We start from the raw sequence: 20,976 nt of genomic DNA on the forward strand, positions 1-20,976 counted from the left end.
CCAATTATTTGAAATGTCCTGTCAGGGAAAAAATTTTAAACGCTCGTTCGCTTAGACAACAAGTCAAATCAACGACCTTAAATTTACAGAACATACCTGAAAATCAAAAACCCGTTACAAATGCCACGCCTAATTCTTCTAAGGCACTTATTTCTTCGAATTTAAAACAAAAAACAGGTACGTCTTCCAATTCGTTTTCTAACGAAAACAATTTATAGACAGGTAGCTCAACCTTGTCATCATCTTCTTCTAATGTCAGTAACGCTAGTGTAACAGTTAGAAATCTACCACTTAATTCTTCTAATGGAAATAATCAAAACACAGGACCGCCTTGCAGTTCATCTTCTAACGAAAACAATTTATTATTAGGTAGATCGGTCAAATCATCCTCTTCTAATAGCTGTTCTAATGGCAGTCTACCTACAAATATTCCTTCAATGCCATTCGCTTCTTTAAATGAAGTCGATTTAGGCGATATAACTGGAAAAAATGAACTACCTACAAGATCAACTTTTTCAAATGAAATCGACTTCATCACTTTTTGAAGCATTTCAAATCGGATGGCAATTTGCAAATAATATTAGAATAAATTTAAAATTTAACAGTGATGTTAAATAATTATTTGAATATTTGAAATTGGAATGCTCGATCTTTAAAATCGAGTGAAGATGAATTTTATAATATTCTCAAAGTTCACAAAATTCATATTGCCATTGTGACAGAAAATTTTCTTAAACCAAATGTCAAATTGAAAAGCAATCCACATTATGTGGTTCATTTCATTTGACAGGTTTACTACCATTTTGGTCCAACGGCAAATTAAACATCGAATTTTACCTTCTTTCAATACTAAAGTTATTGAAAGCTTGGGAATCGAAGTTGAAACAATTTAATTTCTTTAAAGGCGATTTGCAAAAACTCACAATATATCGACCAAAATTTTTCGTAATATTGGACTTAAATGCAAAGTATGTCCAGTGGATTTATAGGCAAAATAACAGTTATGGTAAAATACTCTCTGCTGGTTACTTTACAGTTCTTTATCCCAGTAATCCGACTTGTTTCTCTTCCGTGGAAAACCCGTCTACAATTGATCTGGTTCTAACAGATCAAAGTCACATTTGTAGTGAACCGATGACACATGCTGACTTTGATTCAGATCATCTTTCAGTAATATTCAGACTTTCCAACGAAGCTTTTAATAATCCAATTAGTTCTATATTCAACTATCATAGAGCTAATTGGTTGGATTACAGATCTCACATTGAAAATCATGTGGATCATGAAACTATTCTAGAAAATTCTGCGGACATCGACACAGCAATTGACAATTTGAATCATTATATTATCGAAGCTAGAAATCTTTCAGTTCCCAAAGCTCAAACTAAATTAAATTCTCCTATCATCGATGACAATCTTCAACTGCTTATTCGTTTGATTCGGATGTTCGTCGACGACAATATCAACGTTCTCGTGATCCTGCTATGTAAAACATAGTTAAGGATTTACAAAAAGGAATTAAACATAGATTTACTCTTATGCGAAATGAAAGTGGGGGGGTGGGTGGTGTGGTGCGATTATACTTCATTCGAAAATTGTACCAAAGTAAACTCATGTGTCGAAAGTATGAACTCCTTAACACACCCGAAACCGTTGAATTCCGGTCTCGGAAATGTCAAATCAAATTGCGTCACATCGATGGGTTTCGTCGCCAAGCCGGAAACATTGTCACCTTTCACGTGAAGCATTCAACACAAATGTTGACATGTCAGCAAAGCAAGCCCTCTTGGAAATCATTCATTTTTCGGTTCCTTTTGCCCTCGGACGCTCGATGGGGCCGGATCATTTCGTCGTATGCAAAGAAAGTGAACTTGCAGGCAGGGAAATATTATATCTTTTTCTGAGTCCAACTGGCAAAGAGCGAACGTTGCTCTTTTGCTTCGTTGACGTTCAAACCAAGCCAAACAAAAACAGTCGACGTCGTAGGCGTCGGAAAAGTGAACGAACAGCAGTGCAGTGGAGAAACAAAAAAACCCTCAAGTGAGCTAAACTTGCACAACATAAACCACTGAGTCTGTACTCTATCCTGGTGTGCGCCCCCGAGGTCTACGAGTGCGCAGCTGATCTCAGCCGGAGGGCACCGTGGGAAAAATTAAACGAAACTTTCCGATCAACGCTTCCCGGTTGTCAATCTGACGAAATGTTTCCCTTCCCAAAAAAACCGTTGATAAACAGAACAAATATCTAAGCTTCTAAAGTGCTTCCCTGTAGCGACAACCGCTTCACAATGAAGAACATCGATTCTCTATCGAAAGCGACGCGAACGAATTTCGCAGTGCCCCGATGTGAGAAAACCGTTGCAACATCGTTGGATGGTCATTTCTGTCGCCATTGCTTTTATTACCTCACGTGTTAAAACAACGCCAACCAACAACTTCTGCAAAGTTGGTCGCTTACGACAAAGCTAGGGAACTTTTTATTGCCATTTTTTTTATTCCTGGTGCGCTTGCATGTTGAACCGATTCCTGCGACCCCTCCCATCGAACGGCGAACGGTCGTTAAATGTTTCTTTACCCGATTTTTATTCAATTCCTACGAAACGTTACCAAGGAATGGAACCAGTTTTGGAACGTCCTTCCAGCAGACACACGTCAACCCGTCGACGGATGCAAAGATGTTCTACGTTCTGAAAACTAAAAGTCTCACCGCGAACATTCCTTCCCAATTCGTCATGTTAGCTATCAGAGTCCGAAGATCACACAACTGCTCTTCTTTTCGAATTCCGGGCAAGACGAATTAGAGGAAGATCACACGGATAATAAAAAAAATATTTGGAAAAAGAAACAAAACGATTTGTGCTGTGTCTGCCCACATCCCGAAAAATGCCAGCGAATCAACGTAAAAAATATGCATAATTCAAGATGCAAGATGCAACATTAAAACAACCGCGCGGTGGTCCGGCGGGGCTCCATCAGGCCATCACTCAGCCAGCGACCGCTGGTTACAGGAAAAAAAGCAAAAATGAAGCGAATCTTTTTGTTTTCGATTCTTTGAGTTCGTGCGTACGTACGAGAGGATTTGGTTTTAAAAAGTTTTTGTTCATTCAGAGACATTCAAGTGAGATTTATCGGGCCCTGGAGCTATCCTATTCAATGTTAAAGAATTGTAGATACCAGGTTTAAAAATAGAATAAAAAAAAAACTATTCCGTTTGGCAAGCCATCTGTGTGTGTGGTCAAATCAGTTAAGCATTCATCTCAATCGAGCATCTTATCAAGGAAATCTACATCAGAGAGTGCCTTTAACAATCTCTATTGATGAATTTTGCGCCAATTCGGACAGATTTCACAGCACCCTCTCATGTTCTAATTTAATTTTCTGCAGCTGCAGACTTTGTCAGAAAGAGCCACTGTGCATTGCATGATATTAAAAAATAGTGTTATATCAGTGCTTTTCACAAAATCAGTAAAATATTCAAATAAAAACACTAGAAAAAATTCTAAGCGATTTTTACATTGGTTTTTGTTACCAAATCTTTTTTTTCAGTGTATTTATGAGTAAAAAAAAAAACATGGAATTAGAAATCTGAATTGAAAAACAAATCGAGAAGCGGAATCGGACAACAAATTCAAAAAACAATCGGAAAACGAAAATCTCAAAAAAAAAAACAAGCCAAAAAACCAAGTCGGATAACGATTCTAGAAATTAAAATTGGAAAACCAACCGGAGGGCGAAACGAAAATGGAAAAAAATCAGGAAAACGGAATCGGAAAATAAAATCAGAAAACGGAACAGGAAACGAAATCAGAAAACTGAGTTTCGAAAACGGTATCGGCAAACAAAATTGGAAAAATAAATCAGTAAATGAAACCGAAACAAAAACAAAATAAATAAATCGTAAATAATATCAGAAAAGGAAATCCAAACATGACATTGGAATACAGAATCGGAAATTGAAATTGAAAAACGGTATCGAAAAACTAAATCCGAAAACGTATGAGGAAAAAAAACAGAAAACGAAATCCGAGAAACGAAACGCAAAATCGAGAACCATATCGAAAATGGGAACGAAATCAGAAAAACGGAATTTAAAAACGAAATCGGAGAACGGAACTTGAAAATGTAGTCAATAAACGGGACCTAAGAACAAAACAAATCGAAAAATGAAATTGGAAAACGAAATCAACAAAACTAAACCGTGAAATTAATAATTAAAATTGGAAAACAAATCAAAAAGCAAAATTCCAAAATGAAATCGGACTGCAAAATCGAAAAAAAAATTTAACAGCGAGATCGGAAATCGAAATCAAAAAAACAAAATCAGGAAACGTATGTGGAAAAAGAAATCAGAATGCAAAATCGGAGATCGAAATTGGAACACAAATCGAAAACCGAAGAATCTGGGAACGAAATAAGGTAAAGAAATCGGAAAACGCAGACGAAATGGAAGTGAGATCAAAAAGGAAATCGAAATCGGAAAATCGAATTACCAAAACAAAAATCACAAAACGGAATTGCACAAATAAATCGGTAACGAACTCGAAATGCAGAATCGGAAAACGAATTTGAAAAATTGAATCAGCAAAACGAATCGTAATATCGATATCGTGGAACGAAATTAGAAATCAAAATTGAAAAGCAAATCGAGAAGCAAAATCAGAAAGCAAATTCAGAAAAATTGAGAAATGAAATCAGAAAACGGAATTTGAATACAAGATCGGCAAACGAAACGAAATGAAACAGAAAACGAATTGAAAAACTCAATCAAAAAACGAACTCGGTAAAGATATTGGAAAACGAAATTGAAGAACGAAATTCGAACACAAATCAAAAAACGAAAAACATTAAAATAAAACTAACCAAAAAACGGAAACTGGAAAACAAACCGAAAGGCGAATCGAAACGAGTCAGGAAACGAAACTTGAAATGAATATCAGAAAACCTAGTTACCAAAACGGTATCAGAATACAAAATGAAAATAGAAAACAGAAATCGAAAAAACAGAAAACCAAATCGAAAAAGCTATCAGAAATGAAAGTCCAAAAATCGACTTCGGGATACAGAATCGAGATCCGAAAACGTATGTAAAAAAAAAGAAAACGAAATCAGAAAACAAAAATGTTAAAACACAACTAGAAATCCAAATTACAGAACAAAATGAAACGCGAAAAAACTATGAAAAATGAAATCAAAAATGGGATTGGGAAACAAAATCAGAAAAGTCGAATACGGAATTTGTAGACGAAATCAGGAAACGGAATTTGAATATGAAGACAAAGTACGCTACCGAAGAAAAATCAAAATTGAAAAACAAATCAAAAAGCGGAGTCCTGCAAAATCGAAGATAGGAATTTCACAGCGTGATCGGAATTCGAAATTGGAAATACAAAATCAGAAAACGTATGTGGAAAAATAATGCAAAATCCGTGATCGAAATTGGAACACAAATAGGAAACCGAAGAATCTGGGAACGAAATCAGAAAACGGAAACAAAAAATCGCTAAACATAAATCGCAAAACACAATGCGATAAACGAAAATCACAACACGAAATCCTTAAACGGAAATCGCTATATGAAAATCGTTAAACTAAAGCCGCCAAAGGAAAGTATGAAAAGTTGAAATCAGAATCTCGAAAAGTTGGATTTTAAAATACGAATTCAGAAATCACAATCGAAGAAAATCGGAAAAAACGAAATCAGAAAGCAAAATCACAAAACGAAATCAGGAATTGAAGTTCGAAACCGGAATATGAGAACGGAATTTGAAGGTGAATTAAATAGGAATAACCGAATTGAGAAATGAAATAAGAAAATAAGAATTATTTTCCAAATTGAAAAACAAACAGGCAAACAAAGAAAATACTCATTCTTTTACAGTTTTTAAAAAATATCTATAGACCGGAAGTTGCCATCTGAAATTTTGAAACTATTTGAACCGTCGTCGTTTTTCGACATCTACTCAATCCTGTTCTAAAACCACCCATTTTTAGTGTTTTTAAGAAAAATCGATGAACCGGAAGTCGCCATTTTAAATTTTAGAACGACTTCAATCATCGTTTTTCGACATCTCATCAATCCTGTAAAGAAAAACACACATTTTTTATTGTTTTTGAGAAATACCGATGAACCGGAAGTCGCCATCTTGAATTTTGAAACGACTTAAACCATCGTTTTTCGACATCTACTCATCAAACTCGTTCCAAAAACACTTACATTATAATGGTTTGTAACGAATATCGATAAACCGGAAGTCGCCATCTTAAATATTGAAGCGATTTGGCACATCCTTTTCCGACATTTCGATCCAAAAATATTTATAACACTGTACGTAGGGAAAACTTTTTATGTTGAATATTTCAAATAACGTAATTTTTTCCGTCATGATGCGAATTTACGAACCCACGACTGTCAAATTCGATTAGTTTTTTTTTTCAATTTTAAAAAAGTGTCCCATTTAGCCCCGGCCTTCCCTATTTTAATTTACATCTTTTTTCGCAGCCGTAGACGCGCATAAGACTAGAGTTTTGACAAAATGATATCTTCGAAAGAACCATTTTTTTGGGTGTGAATTCGGATAAAGCGTGCCTGGTTGAGAAACAGTACCGATTTTGCTTAGCGCACTGTCAAACTTTTGATAGAAAAGTATCAACAGTCGCAGAAGATGACTGTTGAACAGAACTAACAGATCGAACATTTTTCTTTTCGTATTCATCAGCTTCCGATCAGATGATATGTACAAAATACCAAGCTTCAATTCCCTTAGCCCAGCTAAAAATCTCTACTTAGTAAAATTTATATGGTCGAAGTAACTTCTAGGGCGTTGGTTCGAGTGAAGCGTGCCTGGTTAGGAAACAAAACCGATGATCATTCATCACACATTTCCAGCTTCCGACCAGGTGTCATTTACAAAATACTGTTAATTATGCTATTACTGGTTAAAGCATGTAATAATATTAATTATCAATTAGATAACTCGTTCAGCTCACACCTTTGTTAGGGGTATGAGGTGGGACCATCATCATCAAAGAACTTTCAGTTTGGCGAAATCTATCAATAATACGTGATCGTGAACTGGATAATTTACCACTCGCTGATGTCAAGCCACTATTTTAACCAACTCTTCCGTAAAAGCTACTTTGCAGGATGAAAAAATGCAATGTTTTGCAAAAATCAAAGGAAAGAAAAAAAAAAGGCGGTAGGTAATGTCAGAGACATAACTGGATGACGTAAATACGAATAAAACTGGCGCGCTTCATTCACACTTCCGAATATCAGTTAAGTAATCGATTGTGTGAAGTGTGCAAACTTTCCTCTTCTACACTACTAAAATTTGAAACATAGCACCTACACTTAAGTACTGATTAGTTACATCAAACATTCTGACATACAATTAAATATTATAAAATATGTATAGTACTTTACAATGAAACAGAACGACATACACGTTAAAACATTTTTTCACTTGATATTGAATTGAAACTAAAAAAATTCTGATTTAATACAAATGTAAATGACAATAAATTATCTTACACCACTTACAGACTCTGAAGTCTACAAAATGCATTCAAACCAATACACACAAAATTCAATTAAAAGAGAACCGAGAAAAAAAAAAATCGAAAATTTTCTAATTTGAACCCAGTAGACTGTTCACTACCGATAAGCATATTTCAACTGCTAAGTAATTCTAATAGTCCTTTAGATAACATTCGAAGGGCTGATTCTTCATAACGATCCCATCGTTGTCCACTTTTCGTTGTATTTTTCTCCAGTGTCAACGACGCAACCGTTCTTTTTTGAAGCGAAACTAGCTCTGCGAACGACTCGCAACAGAACTGTGCAAATTGATTCAATACTAAAGCAACTTTGGGAAAGAATTTTCTGTTTTACGTGATTTCGTTGGTAGTTTAAATGGACGGTTCCAATGGCCACAGAAATAGCAACACACAGAAATTGTGTTGTAGATTATTTCATTTTGGATTTGCATATTTCAATGAAAGAAACGATAAGAAATATGTAAGGTATTCATTTTTGGCATTCAGAAGGACCAAATTGTGGAATTCTATACGACGTTGAATGCAGTCAAATGCTGCCTTTTTTTCGCTCTCGTTTGGTGCGAATTCTGCACAGCACAAAGTGCACAAAGCTAATCGAATTATTTTAGATTTGCACTGAACTGATGATTTTTACATTCGATTATTCGCAAAGTAGTAATCTTTACAGTTCTCTGGATAACATTTTGAGCAATTGGAAGGACTGATTTTGTATAATTTTCCCCATCGTTGTCCATTTTTCTTTGTATTTTGCTCTATTTGGTTACAAACTATCATAATCTTGAAACTAGAGAAATTTACTAGCCCATGGAAGGAATTGGTAACATATGGAACACTTTTTTCGAATTGACATTTTTACACTAAACACCCTATCTCCGGAACCAGTAGTTGAATTTCGATACTCTTAAAAGTTGGAACGGTAACTACGAGCTGTCATAGCTCAGCTGTTTTTGAACGAATCGCAATAAATTTTACACCCTCGAAATTTGTGAAGTTCGTAGATTGATTCAAAAACTTTGTAGCAGACGATTGGTAAATGAAAGCCATTGAAAATTTGATTTTTCCTATTTTCTTTCCTTTGGCATAACCGTCGCATAGAAAATATTGAACATTACAACTTCACCGAGTCATAATTTCGTTGTTAGTCAACCGATTTTCGAAATTTGTTCACCATTGGAAAGGTACTACTTCCAGAAATAAAATGAACTGAAAAAAAACGAAAAATAGGGTTGTCTACCCAAAGTTATAATGAAAACTGCTGATAGATGGCCTCGGAAAAGATGAATTTATAAATATATATGAATTTTTCATTTTTTTTCACATGTTTGTATATAACTTAAAAATTAAAGCGATGTCATGTACATTTTTCTGCTCCAAAATATTGGAATCATTACCAGAAACAATGTATTGATGAACAAAATTATATATCCGTTCAAAGAATATTAAGAAATTTGGTACAAATTCAGAGAATTTCTATTATTGGGGAAATTTTGCCAAACAAAATCAAAACAAAACTTTTAAATTATATGACATATAGTTTTTTATTATTTTAGTTGGAAATTATGAACAAAATTTACAAAAAAAAACTGAAACTTGGATTTCACTGACAATGTTAAAAATTTTGGTAAATATACCTAAACTATAAAAGTAATTATATTTTTGTACTGGACAAAAGATTTAAACAATTTTTATGCAATACCCAAATGCAACTCATAACTACTGAAATTCTGATTTAGTTTTAGGTTTTCCGTGGAATCTAAAAAAATATCGGTAGAAGATCGGAAATTTCAAAATTTTAAAATTGCCATCCGTGTTGATTTCATATATTTCATTGAGATGTAATAAAATAAGTTTTGTAATACAAAAATTTTAAATAATTTCAATGGCTTTATACAATAAGGAATAGAAAGTAAAAATATAAGAATTTTATATACTAACCCATGGCGAAAAAAAAATAACTACAATTTAAAAATAATACATTGCTTGATTTTTGTTTCACAAGCAATAAACAAAAAAATCATATATCAAACGACATCAATTATAATCGACAAAATATTAAAATTTATATTTCACAAGCTTAGAATTATTTCGGAGTGTACAGGATGCGAAAAATATTTGAATTTTCTATTTGTAAATTCTGAAACTGGAATCGCGCCGAGTATTCACTCTGCAGCAGCCTTTGCGATTATCACCAACAGGTTATCTACCTGCAGCTTACAGTTGTTTTCGTCTCCAAAAAACATCCAGTAGCAGTTTTCCAATCAATAATGTGATGTATCCAAAATTACCCTTTCGACTAAACGACTTTGGCATTCGGCAAAACGACCCGCTTTTCGACACCAATATCTGATCCGGCAAAATGACCCTTCGGGTAGGATGGCGTTCGATGAAACGATTGCCGGTTCAATCACTTTTGACAAAATGGCCCGGACGTAGACGGCAAGCACACGCTTGAAATATAGTACCCATTTATGTGTGTTGCTAGTCCGATTTCAGACCAGTTTGAGGAAATTTATCATTTTCTTAATAAATAATAAAGCGACTATGTGTTGAAAATTGGATAGTTTTTAACTCAGTTTTATATGAGGGAAAAAGAACAGAAAATGGATAGAAAATTACCCATTTTTTGAAAGATTCAGCTACCAAACATGACGTGAATGGCCTAAAATTATAAAAACGCATGAAAATCATTTGCAAAATTTATTGGACTATCAACACTAGCCGTGCCTTTAATGTGATGACGTATATCCGACTCTGCAGTGTACGTCGCAATTAGTCCTATATTAAAATAATGTTGGAACTTACTCAAACTAAACGAACAGGCATCCGTTCTCTCGCTTTCTAATATCATTTATTTGATCTAGTCAACTTTTTCGTTGTCCAGAAATATGGATATTGGCAGTATTTCACTCAATTTCAAATGTAAAAATGTACCCTAGTTTCGAAAGCTGAAAGCTTTTGGGTACTTTATTTTAACCGTGTAGCGAACAAATCATGAGCACGTCTTCGTTCTCGAATTCGAAGAAATTCTGCACTCATTTCAAGCAGTTATATAAAAAAATAAAAACCGCGTGAAGCTCCTGAAGTAGCAATAGCTTAGCTTCCGATGCCACCACTACAAATTGCTAACCAAATAAGTTTTTATTTTATGCAACCAATATAAGTGCACAGAAAATTCAAAATCTATGATTCCCCAGCAATGTTATCGTGATCATGCAAATGCTCCACCACTCGGTCGTAGCGATTAATCATGGGTCCAGCCTCGTCCAAGTAATTCTCGGAAGGGCTCGAGCATGAACGCTTGAAGTGAATGCAGTCGCTAAACGAACGGAAAAGGTATCACAGCTAAGAGATTTTTCACTTTTTTGCTGCCGCCGGCTGCACTTCTTTATGACGGCCATAAAGACTGGGATGATGATCACGGGTTATATTTTTGAATGCAGTCCCGTCTGTCTTTTCGACTGTGTTCTAGAGTTTCAAAATTCTACATGAAAGATGAATCCCCCCTCCCCCTCCCGTTTCGGTAACAAATGAGGCAATTTCGAGAGTTAAAGACAACCGAGATCGGGCATCAGGAATCGCGTGTGGGTTGTTTTTGATTTCGTACCTGACCAAGAAAACAAAGTTTTTTTTTCTGATTTCAAACTGACCAATGATGAATCGTTTTCAATTGCCAAAAAAAACACGTTTCGCTAGGTGTTTTAGTGGAGCTTTTGACTTTTTTACGTGTGCAGGACACAACTTTGACCTTTTACCAAGTGAACCCTCGACAGAAGTAACACGTTTGGTTTAGATAATTCGTAGCATCCTGTCCCGATGCGCAACAGACCGGGAAGGCGAATTGACCCCTTTTCGATTATGCTGCGTCAAACCAAAATTAGATAATCACCGATGCATGAGGTCGCTCTTTTTTTTTGGGGGGGTCACAAGGTGAACTCGTTTCGACGACCTGTCGATTCGGTGATTTATGACAATTGGTTTGTGACCTTTGTTTCCAGCAACAACAGCCAAGAAGCAAATGTACTTCGAAAGCATCCATCGCACTTTCATGACTAGGACAGTTCTCGGAATCAATTTTCGCGGTACTGCGCCTAAGATCACTATTTATATGACCTAACTGATTTATGTTTTCCAAGTCCTTCTCGAGCCATCGCCGTGGGTCGTCGAAAATTCACTGTTCTCTACCCGGAGAGAATCCGGCACCAAGTTCTTCTACATGGGTGTGTGCGTTTTATTTATTTATTTATTATTTTCCTTTTTTTTTGTTATTATCACCCTCAGACTCCGGTACACGTCAAATTTACGATGTCGCCTGTGAAATCGAAATCCGTTCGTTCAACTCCTCCCCCGCAGCAAACGGGAGACCGCAGCAGACGGAATATGGTTCGCAGCGGTCATAAATTGCTTCCCGCGCGCTGGCCGTCGTCTGGCTTCCAGTGCGGGTGAAAAAGCGGGTGGGACCTGGCCAGCGAACGGAGTTGGGAGTTTGTTTTCCGTCCGTTACGGCTGCAGCAGAAATTTGATCCGAACCGATGAATTTTACCATTTTGCTGGAAACGGAAGAATGGGAGGGGAATTTTTGAATAATTCGGTTACTCCGAGTTTTGCAAATTTCGGAAATTAATCGTTGTTTTGCACCGAGTTATCACACAAAAGTACGGACTAGTGACCTCACAAGCCGAGGTCAGCGGAGATATTGTTAGCCTTTCAAATGTACTGTCAAAAGTGGCTCCAATGTGCTTGTTTACAATTGCCTTGTTGCTCAACTTGTATTCGAAAAAAAACGTTAAATAATTTACATATCTGGATAGAATTTTTATTACGACCTAAATGCAAACGACATACTCTCTTTCACTTATTGCAGTACTCTTGGAAATCTTTGTCTCTAACAATTTGCTAAGAATAATAACTAAAATTGTTATCCGGTAAACTTGCGCTGAAAAAATCACCGAAAATGCAAGAATATTCCGTAACAATTGAAACGAGAAAGTAAGCATAGAAAATCAAACTTTTGCTTACCAAAACAGAGTAGATGTCGAAAAACGATGGTTGAAGTCGTTTTAAAATTTAAAATGGCGACTTCCGGTTCATCGATTTTTCTTAAAAAAACACAAAAAATGGGTGGTTTTAGAACAGGATTGAGTAGATGTCGAAAAACGACGACGGTTAAAATAGTTTCAAAATTCCAGATGGCAACTTCCGGTCTATAGATATTTTTTAAAACTGTAAAAGAATAAGTATTTTCTATGGTTGAAGTCGTTTTAAAATTCAAGATGGCGACTTCCGGTTCATCGATTTTTTTCAAAAAAAAATAAAAAGTTGGGTGTTTTTGGAACAAGATTGATGAGTATATGTCGAAAAGCTATGGTAGAAGTCGTTTCAAAATTCAAGATGGTGACTTCCGGTTCATCGATTTTTCTTAAAAAACATAACAAAATGAGTGTTTTTAGAACAGGATTGATGAGTACATGTCGTAAAACGACAATTAACATAGCTTCAAAATTCCAGATGGCAACTTCCGGTCAATAGATATTTTTTTAAAACTGTAAAAGAATGAGTATTTTCTATGGTTGAAGTCGTTTTAAAATTCAAGATGGTGACTTCCGGTTCATTGATATTTCTCATAAAGAAAAAAATGGTCTTCTTGGGAAAAGATTGATGAGTAGATGTCGGAAAACGATAGTTAAAATAGTTCAATATTCAATATCATGACATCCGGTTCATCGCAAGTATGGCTACTGGTAGGATGGTAAAATTACTTCAAACAGTGCTTTTCTACATCAACTCTTCAAACTCGCTTCGAAAATATGATATTACGATGGTTTGTAACGAATATCGATCAACCGGAAGTCGTCATGTTGAATTTTGGAACGACTTCAAACACCCTATTCCGGATTTTGTTTCAAAATCTGTTGCCCTCATTTTACAAGGTTGGTTCGTAAAAAAAAAGTTTACACTATTTTGAAGTTACTTCACAAAAAGAGCTACGTAAATGGAGATTGAGCTGTTCCGTTCTCGATTCTGAACGCCCTGGCTGAACCAAATAATTGATGCTGAAACTGACTTTAGAGTCTTTATTGGAGACTATTTGATTGTTTTGCTTGAATTTATAGTAAGTCCAGTTTTATTATGCGAAAAGAATTAGAATAGCAATATAGATATAAATGTTTTGGTATGTTTCAATAATTCCGGTCCGGTTTTGCACCGCACAGACAATTCATTTTCGAGACACAATGATAGTTTTACCTTCCATTTAATCAAAAACACTCAATAATCATTGAATTCAGCTCTAAATAAACTTTTAAAATCACTAACTAGACCGTCATTACGATGCATTGGAATTATCCTTGAGAAAAAGGCACCAAACACGGTCGAAACGTTGGACAGTTTATAAAAATAAATTATTAATTTGTATCACTGAAAAACAGTTCATTTTAGTCTTAGAAACATTTCCCATTCGTTTAACAATAGATCGAAATCAAATGTTCCCGAAAAAATCTGAAAATTTCAACAACAAAAAATTACAGCTGTGGCATCTGTCAAGGAAGTGATTTTTTTTTCTATCACAGACACAACGGTTTTCCAAACAAAAACAAAAAAAAAAACCCTTCTTAATCCACCTAGTGGTGTGATAATGCCTTTCTCTTCTTTCATAACAGTCTCATAAAAATATGTTTCATACATTTATTAAATAATTTTAGACGCCAATTCATTCAGATTGACTCGAGTAGTTCACAAAAGCATGCTTCAGTGTTTATGTCACACAGTCAGCATCATTTTTCCAAACTAGTGCTTGACATTTGCGTTGCCTATTTGTATGAGAACAGTGATGCTAATCTAAAAATACCTTTCTATAGAGAAAGGCAAAAAGCCTTCTTAGTCCACTTAGTGAAATTTTCATATATCTTGAAAAATCACCATAGGGGGGAGTACATGAAATTTTCGAAATCGAAAAAAAAATTTTTGATGCCAAAAGGCTTAGAATTGCATGAAACGTCGAGATTTAGTGTCATCTCGAAAAAAAATTTTTTTGAAAAAATCGATTTTTTGGGACTTAGAAAAAATATGAAAATTTTTCTAAGTCCCAGAAAGTTGATTTTTTCAAAAAAATTTTTTTTTGGGATGACACTAAATTTCGATGTTTTATGCAGTTTTAAGAGTTTTGGTATCAAAAAAAATTTTCGATTTTGGAAATTTCATGTACTCCCCCCTATGGTGCTTTTTCAAGATCGATAATTGTCAAACCTTTACCACCGGGCAGCACCCCTTAAGCATGTCCGATTTAGGTCAAATTTTGCATGAAGGCTTTTTTCGAGGTGCTTAAACTTTTGAGCACTAGAACTTTACGAAAATAGAGTTGATCCCAAAATTTTGGCACCCTTATATATACAAGAGCGGTAAAAATCAACGTGTTTTGTCGGTTACGTCACTTATACAATCATATATCTGGAACCAAAAGTCACAACCATTTGATCTTCGAACTTGATCAACGGCCCGACAGTAGCTTTCAAACGAGCCCAAGTTTGTTAAAATCGGATCAGCCATCTCTGAGAAAATTGAGCGCGTTCAAATACAACGCTTTTTGTCGGTTACGTCACTTATACAATCATATCTCCGGAACCAAAAGTCACAGCCATTTTATCTTCGAACTTGATCAATGCCCCGATAGTAGCTTTCAAACGAGCCCAAGTTTGTTAAAATCGGTTGAGCCATCTCTGAGAAAATTGAGCGCGTTCAAATATCTTCGAAAAGTGCACACACATACACACACACATACACACACACACACACATACACACACACAGACATTTTCCGATCTCGTCGAGCTGAGTCGAATTGTATATAACACTATGGGTCTCCGAGGCTCCGTTCGAAAGTCGGTTTTTCCAGCAATTCTAATACCTTTCTATAGAGAAAGGCAAATAGCCTTCTTAGTCCACTTAGTGATGTTTTCATATATCTTGAAAAATCACCAGAGTACATGAAATTTTCGAAATCGAAAAAAAATTTTTGATGCCAAAAGGCTTAGAATTGCATGAAACGTCGAGATTTAGTGTCATCTCGAAAAAAAAATTTTTTGAAAAAATCGACTTTTTGGGACTTAGAAAAAATATGAAAATTTTTCTAAGTCCCAGAAAGTTGATTTTTGCCTTTCTCTATAGAAAGGTATTAGAATTGCTGGAAAAACCGACTTTCGAACGGAGCCTCGGAGACCCATAGTGTTATATACCATTCGACTCAGTTCGTCGAGATCGGAAAATGTCTGTGTGTGTGTGTGTGTGTGTGTGTGTGTGTGTATGTGTGTGTGTGTGTATGTGTGTGTGTGTGTATGTGTGTGCACTTTTCGAAGATATTTGAACGCGCTCAATTTTCTCAGAGATGGCTGAACCGATTTGAACAAACTTGGGCTCGTTTGAAAGCTACTGTCGGGCCATTGATCAAGTTCGAAGATCAAATGGCTGTGATTTTTGGTTCAGGAGATATGATTCTATAAGTGACGTAACCGACAAAAAGCGTTGTATTTGAACGCGCTCAATTTTCTCAGAGATGGCTGAACCGATTTGAACAAACTTGGGCTCGTTTGAAAGCTACTGTCGGGCCATTGATCAAGTTCGAAGATCAAATGGCTGTGATTTTTGGTTCCGGAGATATGATTCTATAAGTGACGTAACCGACAAAAAGCGTTGTATTTGAACGCGCTCAATTTTCTCAGAGATGGCTGATCCGATTTCAACAAACTTGGGCTCGTTTGAAAGCTACTGTCGTGCCATTGATCAAGTTCGAAGATCAAATGGTTGTGACTTTTGGTTCCAGAAATATGATTGTATAAGTGACGTAACCGACAAAACACGTTGATTTTTACCGCTCTTGTATATATAAGGGTGCCAAAATTTTGGGATCAACTCTATTTTCGTAAAGTTCTAGTGTTCAAAAGTTTAAGCACCTCGAAAAAAGCCTTCATGCAAAATTTGACCTAAATCGGACATGCTTAAGGGGTGCTGCCCGGTGGTAAAGGTTTGACAATTATCGATCTTGAAAAAGCACCATAGGGGGGAGTACATGAAATTTCCAAAATAAAAAATTTTTTTTGATGCCAAAACTCTTAAAACTGCATAAAACATCGAAATTTAGTGTTATCCCGAAAAAATTTTTTTTTGAAAAAATCAACTTTCTGGGACTTAGAAAAATTTTCATATTTTTTCTAAGTCCCAAAAAGTCGACTTTTTCAAAAAAATTTTTTTTCGAGATGACACTAAATCTCGACGTTTCATGCAATTCTAAGCCTTTTGGCATCAAAAATTTTTTTTCGATTTCGAAAATTTCATGTACTCCCTCCTATGGTGATTTTTCAAGATATATGAAAATTCCACTAAGTGGACTAAGAAGGGTTTTTGCCTTTCTCTATAGAAAGGTATTAGAATTGCTGGAAAAACCGACTTTCGAACGGAGCCTCGGAGACCCATAGTGTTATATACCATTCGACTCAGTTCGTCAAGATCGGAAAATGTCTGTGTGTGTGTGTGTGTGTATGTGTGTGTGTGTGTATGTGTGTGCACTTTTCGAAGATATTTGAACGCGCTCAATTTTCTCAGAGGTGGCTGAACCGATTTGAACAAACTTGGGCTCGTTTGAAAGCTACTGTCGGGCCATTGATCAAGTTCGAAGATCAAATGGCTGTGATTTTTGGTTCCGGAGATATGATTCTATAAGTGACGTAACCGACAAAAAGCGTTGTATTTGAACGCGCTCAATTTTCTCAGAGATGGCTGAACCGATTTGAACAAACTTGGGCTCGTTTGAAAGCTACTGTCGGGCCATTGATCAAGTTCGAAGATCAAATGGCTGTGATTTTTGGTTCCGGAGATATGATTCTATAAGTGACGTAACCGACAAAAAGCGTTGTATTTGAACGCGCTCAATTTTCTCAGAGATGGCTGATCCGATTTCAACAAACTTGGGCTCGTTTGAAAGCTACTGTCGTGCCATTGATCAAGTTCGAAGATCAAATGGTTGTGACTTTTGGTTCCAGAAATATGATTGTATAAGTGACGTAACCGACAAAACACGTTGATTTTTACCGCTCTTGTATATATAAGGGTGCCAAAATTTTGGGATCAACTCTATTTTCGTAAAGTTCTAGTGCTCAAAAGTTTAAGCACCTCGAAAAAAGCCTTCATGCAAAATTTGACCTAAATTGGACATGCTTAAGGGGTGCTGCCCGGTGGTAAAGGTTTGACAATTATCGATCTTGAAAAAGCACCATAGGGGGGAGTACATGAAATTTCCAAAATAAAAAATTTTTTTTGATGCCAAAACTCTTAAAACTGCATAAAACATCGAAATTTAGTGTTATCCCGAAAAAAATTTGGCCCGCCAGTAGCTTTCAAACGAGTCCAAGTTTGTTCAAATCGGTTCAGCCATCTCTGAGAAAATTGAGCGCGTTCAAATATCTTCGAAAAGTGCACACACATACACACACACATACACACACACACATACACACACACACAGACATTTTCCGATCTCGTCGAGCTGAGTCGAATGGTATATAACACTATGGGTCTCCGAGGCTCCGTTCGAAAGTCGGTTTTTCCAGCAATTCTAATACCTTTCTATAGAGAAAGGCAAAACGCAATCAAAACTATCCGAACCAAACCAACACGCAGTTGCCGCAGACACCGAACAAAAAAGGGCAGTGCATATCTCACACGGCTCAACACCTTTCGGTATGGTTACCAGTGACAACCGTTCGATGCAAGGAAAGCTACAACAGGGCAGGCGGTGTCACTTTTCTCGGTTTCTTGGCTTTCAAGCTGTGGAAGGCTTCACATTCCATCACATGACTGTTTTTTTTCCTGTTTTTTTTCTTATCAACTACCAATGAGGAAGAGTAAAAAAAGCTGCTACTTGCCGATTGCCGATATGGAATTCAACTGATGCACGTCGCAGCAGGTTGTGATACTACATTTAATCGCGCCATTTTTTTCCCCTGTCAACGTTTGCCGCTGACAGTTGTAGAATATGGCTAAACGTGGGGGTCCATTACGATCAAACGGCGGACAGGATTGAGTCATCACATGGGGACAAGAATTTTTTGTGCACCTTTTCAACTGACAGCATCGTACACCGAATTTAATCCGACCGTGACCCGATCATTACAGTCCCGTACAGCTGTCAAACTGTTTTAGCGCTACGAACCACGGGATGTCGCAATTAATTACAATTGCTCCCTGCCCCTCCTTTGCCGGACTTTCAACCCAACCTCGACCGGTCGACTGATAGGTGTAATTGATTTGGGTGAACTTTGTAGTAGAATGTTGAATTTGTTTCTTTTCCACCGCCCTGTCAGTTGGGACAGCACCGCTGTCAACTGGATCGTACTGTAGCATGTATGCGGCGATACTTGTTCCGAATCGCACACGATTGACGGCGTCATTTTACAAACGGCACGGAAAATGTCTATTCGGTTTTTCTCCGTCCCGGCCAATGAGTCACTTTACAGGGACTAGCCTGCCTGAATGCCCTGGTAAACAAGTTATTTTTTTTCTACTTCACTCAAATCAAATCACTGCAGCCCGAACGACGACGACGACGACTACGACTTGCGGAGATCGGTTCGCTAGATGGCGTCTGATTAGCATAAACATACCCTCGTGAGAGATTCGAGGCTCCATCTGTCAATCGCCGAACTGGCGGTCGCTTTCAAAACAGAAAAACTCACAGTCCGATAAGATCTCCGGTGTACAGCGTGAACAATCAAATGTTAATTGTTTGTTTTGGTTTTTTCTTCTTTTTCTTCTCTCTTCCAGATGCTGTCCCCGCTGAAGCGCCACTAGCGGTCGATTGCGAAAGCGCCAAATATAAACAACAACAACATCCATCGAATGCTGTCAGTGGAAAATGGGTTAACCGTGTGCATGTCGTCATGATTTCGAAACCAGTGTGAACCCGTCCAGTGGGTGCGCGGTGAACAAACAAAAAAAAAATAAAAACAAGCAAAACAAGCACACCGGCAAACACTTAATTAGAACGAAAGCGAAAATAAAAACACGGACGGAGGTAGAAATGTTCTCATGGAGTCGCCATTTTTGCTGTCGCTTGTGGTTTCCAGAGTGCTGCTAAACGACGTCACCGCGTGACGTCAAATAAAAGAAAAAAAAAACACTCACAGAAAACTAGTGAAAGGATCACGTGACGGTTGGTAATTAGTTAGCTAGCTAGATCCCGGTTTTTTTTTTCGGTGTACCGTCGGTCGGCCGCCGCGTTAAATGGAAGTGCACTCAACGAGAATTCGATGTTCAGTAGCGTGCAGATCAGAACGGTGGGCAAGTGAGTGAGCGGCCGAAAAACAGCTAGGAGCGCAGAAGAAAGGGAAAGCGGAAGCAGTATGACTTGTGCAGCAGAAAAAAGGTGAGTTGTGGGTTTTATCGTCATCAAAATGAAAAAAGACTGGTGGGTAATGTCAGAGACATAACCGGATGACGTAAATACGAATAAAATGAATGATTCAGTTTCTTTGATATTGAAGAATGTGAATTTTGGACTTGGTTTTGCTGAACCAAATTTTGAAGCCGACTGCTAGAACTGAATTTTGAATCTGGATTCTCAATTTTGATGCTAGGTTCTGGAACTGAGCTCCGAAACTGAATTGTAGAACTTAACTCTGGATTGCTGAACTTATTACTGAATCTGTGTTGTGGAACTAAATTCCAGAACAGGATTTTGGCTTGGCACAGAATTCTTAATTAGAATCCTAGTAATGTACTCTGGACCTTTATTCTACAGCTGAGTGTTAGCTACTGAATTCCGGTTCAGGATTCAGTTTTAAAATTCGAATCCCGAACTCAGCTCCGAAATTCAAATTAATTTAGTTCAAAAATGTTCAGATTCTATTTCCTGATGTCAGTTATTCATCTAGATTGTAGAACTGAATTATTGAACCAAATTGTAATCTTGCACTGGACTGAATTCTGAACATGGAATTTGTAGTGTATTTTTGAACTGAATTCTGGAAATACAATCAAATTTTGAATCAGAATTATAATTCTAGATTTCGATCTGAAGGTTCTGAATCCAGTTTCAGGATTCTGATACTGAATGCTGAATTCCGGACATAAATTTCGAAACTAAATTCTGGCCTGATACGCATCTAAGTGCAGAATTCATTTCTGATATTTAGTTCGATAGCCCAGGTCTCAAAACGAGACCATGATCTCAGTTCCAGAATACAGGCGCAGAATCAAGTTCTAAAATTCGGTTTCAGCTACATATTCAGAATTCACTTTTTCACTTATAAAATAGTTAGGAAACATGCTATTCAAATTAGAATTATTTGTGGTTACCTCATGCTACTGAAAATTCTAACACACATTGCTGGTCATGTCTTCAATGATATGGAGAGGAAATTATCTAATTAGAATCT

At 36.7% G+C, this 20,976-nt stretch overlaps 1 protein-coding gene across 5 annotated transcripts in view; it reads left to right on the forward strand.

Annotated features, from left to right (window-relative positions):
* Nucleotides 1-20,976, forward strand: part of LOC131425966 (cadherin-86C) — a 517,779-nt gene that overhangs the window by 126,172 nt on the left and 370,631 nt on the right. For all 5 annotated transcript variants that reach the window (XM_058588302.1, XM_058588301.1, XM_058588305.1 and 2 more), the window contains exon 2: nucleotides 19,364-19,964. In XM_058588302.1, the coding sequence (XP_058444285.1) occupies nucleotides 19,942-19,964 (23 nt within the window). In that variant the 5' untranslated portion in view covers nucleotides 19,364-19,941. The remainder of the gene's footprint in view (nucleotides 1-19,363; nucleotides 19,965-20,976) is intronic.

This window comes from Malaya genurostris, chromosome 1, assembly GCF_030247185.1.
Source record: "Malaya genurostris strain Urasoe2022 chromosome 1, Malgen_1.1, whole genome shotgun sequence".
Lineage (NCBI taxonomy): Eukaryota > Metazoa > Arthropoda > Insecta > Diptera > Culicidae > Malaya > Malaya genurostris.